This window comes from Antrostomus carolinensis, unplaced genomic scaffold, assembly GCF_000700745.2.
Source record: "Antrostomus carolinensis isolate BGI_N321 unplaced genomic scaffold, ASM70074v2 scaffold6585, whole genome shotgun sequence".
Lineage (NCBI taxonomy): Eukaryota > Metazoa > Chordata > Aves > Caprimulgiformes > Caprimulgidae > Antrostomus > Antrostomus carolinensis.
This window is the reverse complement of record NW_010318333.1, coordinates 46,172-49,113: the sequence shown is the minus strand read 5'-3', so window position 1 is coordinate 49,113 and position 2,942 is coordinate 46,172. Positions and strand designations below refer to the sequence as shown.

Sequence of the window (2,942 nt, the reverse complement as noted above, 5' to 3'; positions counted from 1 at the left end):
GTAGCTCCCCGCTCCTGGGGGCCGGGGCTCTGCCGGGGTGGCTGTTTTCAACAGGACAGGGAGCTCCGTGGGCTGTGCAGAGCGTTCCCAAGGAATGTGGGTGCTGGGTGATGCTGGGGTGAGTTTTGTCAGCAGTTGGAATTGCTGGCAGGGGAAATGAGTTATCCCAGTGCCCCCACCCCTCCGGGCACCCTGGGCGCCCACCAGCACCAGGTGCTTCCTGTTTGGGCACAGGCTGACATTTTTGCTGGATGAGACAGTTTTGCCGGCAGATGCGGAGCGTGTGACATCATGAGGGGACTCGGCTCAAAACACAAGTCAGCAAAACGAGCCTGCCCACGTCCTTGCCCACCAGCCTGCGTGGGCAGAGGGGTGCACGTGCCCACTGTGCTCCCCAGGCACTGGTCTTGGGAGCACCCATGGTGAGCCCAGCTGGGGTCCGTGGGCTTATCCACCGCCCGGCAGCAGTAATTACAGAAAAATGAGGAGGTGGAGGTGTCGAAGAGCAAACTGGGAGCTAATCCTTGCTGAGTGTGTGTGTGCCCCGTGGGGACGGCATGTGCCACCCGCAGGGTCCCCCTGCTATGCAGAGGGGGATCAGGCAGGTGGGGACTTCTCCCTCTGTCAGCACTTCTGAGCCGGGAGCTGGTGGGGAGCAGTTGCCTTGCAGCGGTGGGGGCCACTCATTGTAAATGGCAGCGGGTGTGTGGGGTCTGCCCACTGTGAGCCTTGAGCTGATTCTGAAAAGGGGGCAACTGAAGCCCCCCTTTGCAGAGGGGCAGCCGTCATATGGAGCAGGGAGATGGCAGAGCAGCACCGAGGGTCCCCAGATTGTCCCAGCCCTGTCACCATCTCCAGGTTGGGTCTGGCACTGCTGTTCCTCTCTGCTTTTATTTTGTTGAGCATGCTTGGAGGATAAATGGTTTCTTCCCTTAAAAATTGTGCTTTTGGGGAATACAGGCTTGTGAAGAACAGGAAACTTGGAGTAAAATGGGAGTTTTCTGTCAATATTTTTGCTAAATGAAACAATTTCCTTTTCATTTCTCTGCATCATTTGAAAGTTAGACTAATCCTACCAACTCGGATGAAGCCTGGTGCTGTGCAGGGTCTGGCCTGGCTTGCTGTGGGGTGGCAAAAGGCAGCTGAACAGTGTTGGCCATGCGTGGCTACCGGTGGCCTTGGGGTGAGAGCTGCCCTCACAGCCGCACCGTGGCTATTGGCAGCCTTGCGAGAGCAGCGTGGTGGCTGCCTCCACCCCCAGCGCTGCTGCTGCCGTTTCTCTTTCCAGAGCAGCTTGTTTCAGCACACTTTAGTCCCCCTTGATGTTATTTCAAGCTGATGCTTCCAGGAGTCGCTACCGTAGGTGCGAGACCTCCACCCAGCTCGGCAAAGCCGGCGTGGGATTGCATCAGGCTGTTGTTACCGAAGTGGCACTTGCTGGGGCCGCGGAGCTATTTTACTGCCTGAGCTCATTTATTTTAGCTCCCTCCTGCTCCCCTGTGATTTGCACACAAGGCTCACCGGCTCCCCCAGAGCAACTAGGAGCCTGCAGCTATTAAAAGTTGGGTACTTTGCCCTCCCGAGGGCTCCTTCCCTGGAGAGCTTGGGCTGGTGGAGTGGTAGTGAGCCCCTTGCCTTCCTCCCCAGCTTGGACTCACCAGCATCCCCTTGCCGGAGGCATTGTCTTCTGGGCAGCCTGCAGCCAGGCTGGTTGGGGCGATGCTGCTTTGAGCTGGCTGTGGATAGAAGCAACAGCAGCAAAATTCTCTGCAGAGCTGGTTCTCTGCAACACTGCAGAATCACGTTGCAGTGTCAAAGTGGGATAAGGCTTTTCTGTCCACTTGTGAATGAAGGAGGATGGAGGCTGTAAGGGAAACAGGAGGGCTGAGAGGGTGGCTTGCAGCCCAGTGGGCATTAACTCTGAAACCTACTGACTGTAATGCCAGTATTAAAGCTCATCTCGTTACCAGCCCAAATGTGTGCTGCTGTCGCAGTGCCAGGTTGCAGGTCCCATAGCTGAATCCTCTCCTCACCTCCCACCTAGATCAACCCGAACTGTGGAAAACACCCCACTGCCTTGCCACTGTGTTCCTTTGTGTTCTCCTTTTCTGTCTTCAGGCCTTTGGTCAGAGCAGCCATGAGATGCTGGTTTGGGGTTTTTCTGCGTGTAAGGGTTTACTCAAGTGTGTGTGCTCAGGGTGGTATTTTCACAGTGCATTGCCCAGCCTGCCAGCCAAGGGGGAGGTCGTGGGCGTGCTGGGGGAGGCTGTGTGGTGTTCCCCTCTCATCAGCTGCCCCTTGTTCCCCTTGCAGGACTGCCCCCAGATCTTACCCTCCACCCAGATCTACATCCCCGTGGGTGTGGTGAAACCCATCACCCTGACAGCCAAGAACCTGCCCCAGCCGCAGTCCGGCCAGCGCAACTACGAGTGCATCTTCCACATCCCCGGCAGCACCACCCGTGTCACCGCCCTGCGCTTCAACAGCACCAGCATCCAGTGCCAGAACACCTCGGTGAGTGCGTGGGGGCCTCGGCGAGGGCTTCATTTGTGGGCTGCTTGTTCCTGTCCTGCCCCGGGACCTTCCTGGCTCGTTGCACGGCCGGGTTTGCTCTCCCATGGGCAGGTGATGGTGCTTGTGGAGTGTAAGGTGGGTTCCCCCCTCTCCTCATTCCCCCAGGTGCACAGGGAGGCTGCTGCTCGGGGTTGTTCTGAATAGGATCAATGCCAGAGCTGCCCCAGGGGAGCTGCCAGGCTTTAGGAGCACTTCCAAGGAAATTGGCTTTGAAAAGCTGAAGAAAGTTGCCTGGGCTGGAGCCAGCTGGCCCGGACGTGCCGGAGCCTTGCCTCCCCCTTCTCTCTGCCTACTCTTGCTTCCCCCTGACACCAAGTCGCTTTACAGGCGGGATTGAGCTGACACCTTCTCCGGGTCCCGCTGCACAC

The 2,942-nt window shown here is 57.9% G+C and overlaps 1 protein-coding gene across 1 annotated transcript in view; it reads left to right on the top strand.

The window, feature by feature from the left end:
• The window catches only part of LOC104525636 (plexin-A1-like), a gene marked incomplete at its 5' end in the record, with an annotated part of 67,771 nt that overhangs the window by 18,705 nt on the left and 46,124 nt on the right, over nucleotides 1-2,942 (top strand). Inside the window, 1 exon segment of the mRNA XM_010168847.1 lies at nucleotides 2,314-2,514. Coding sequence (XP_010167149.1) covers nucleotides 2,314-2,514 — 201 coding nt within the window.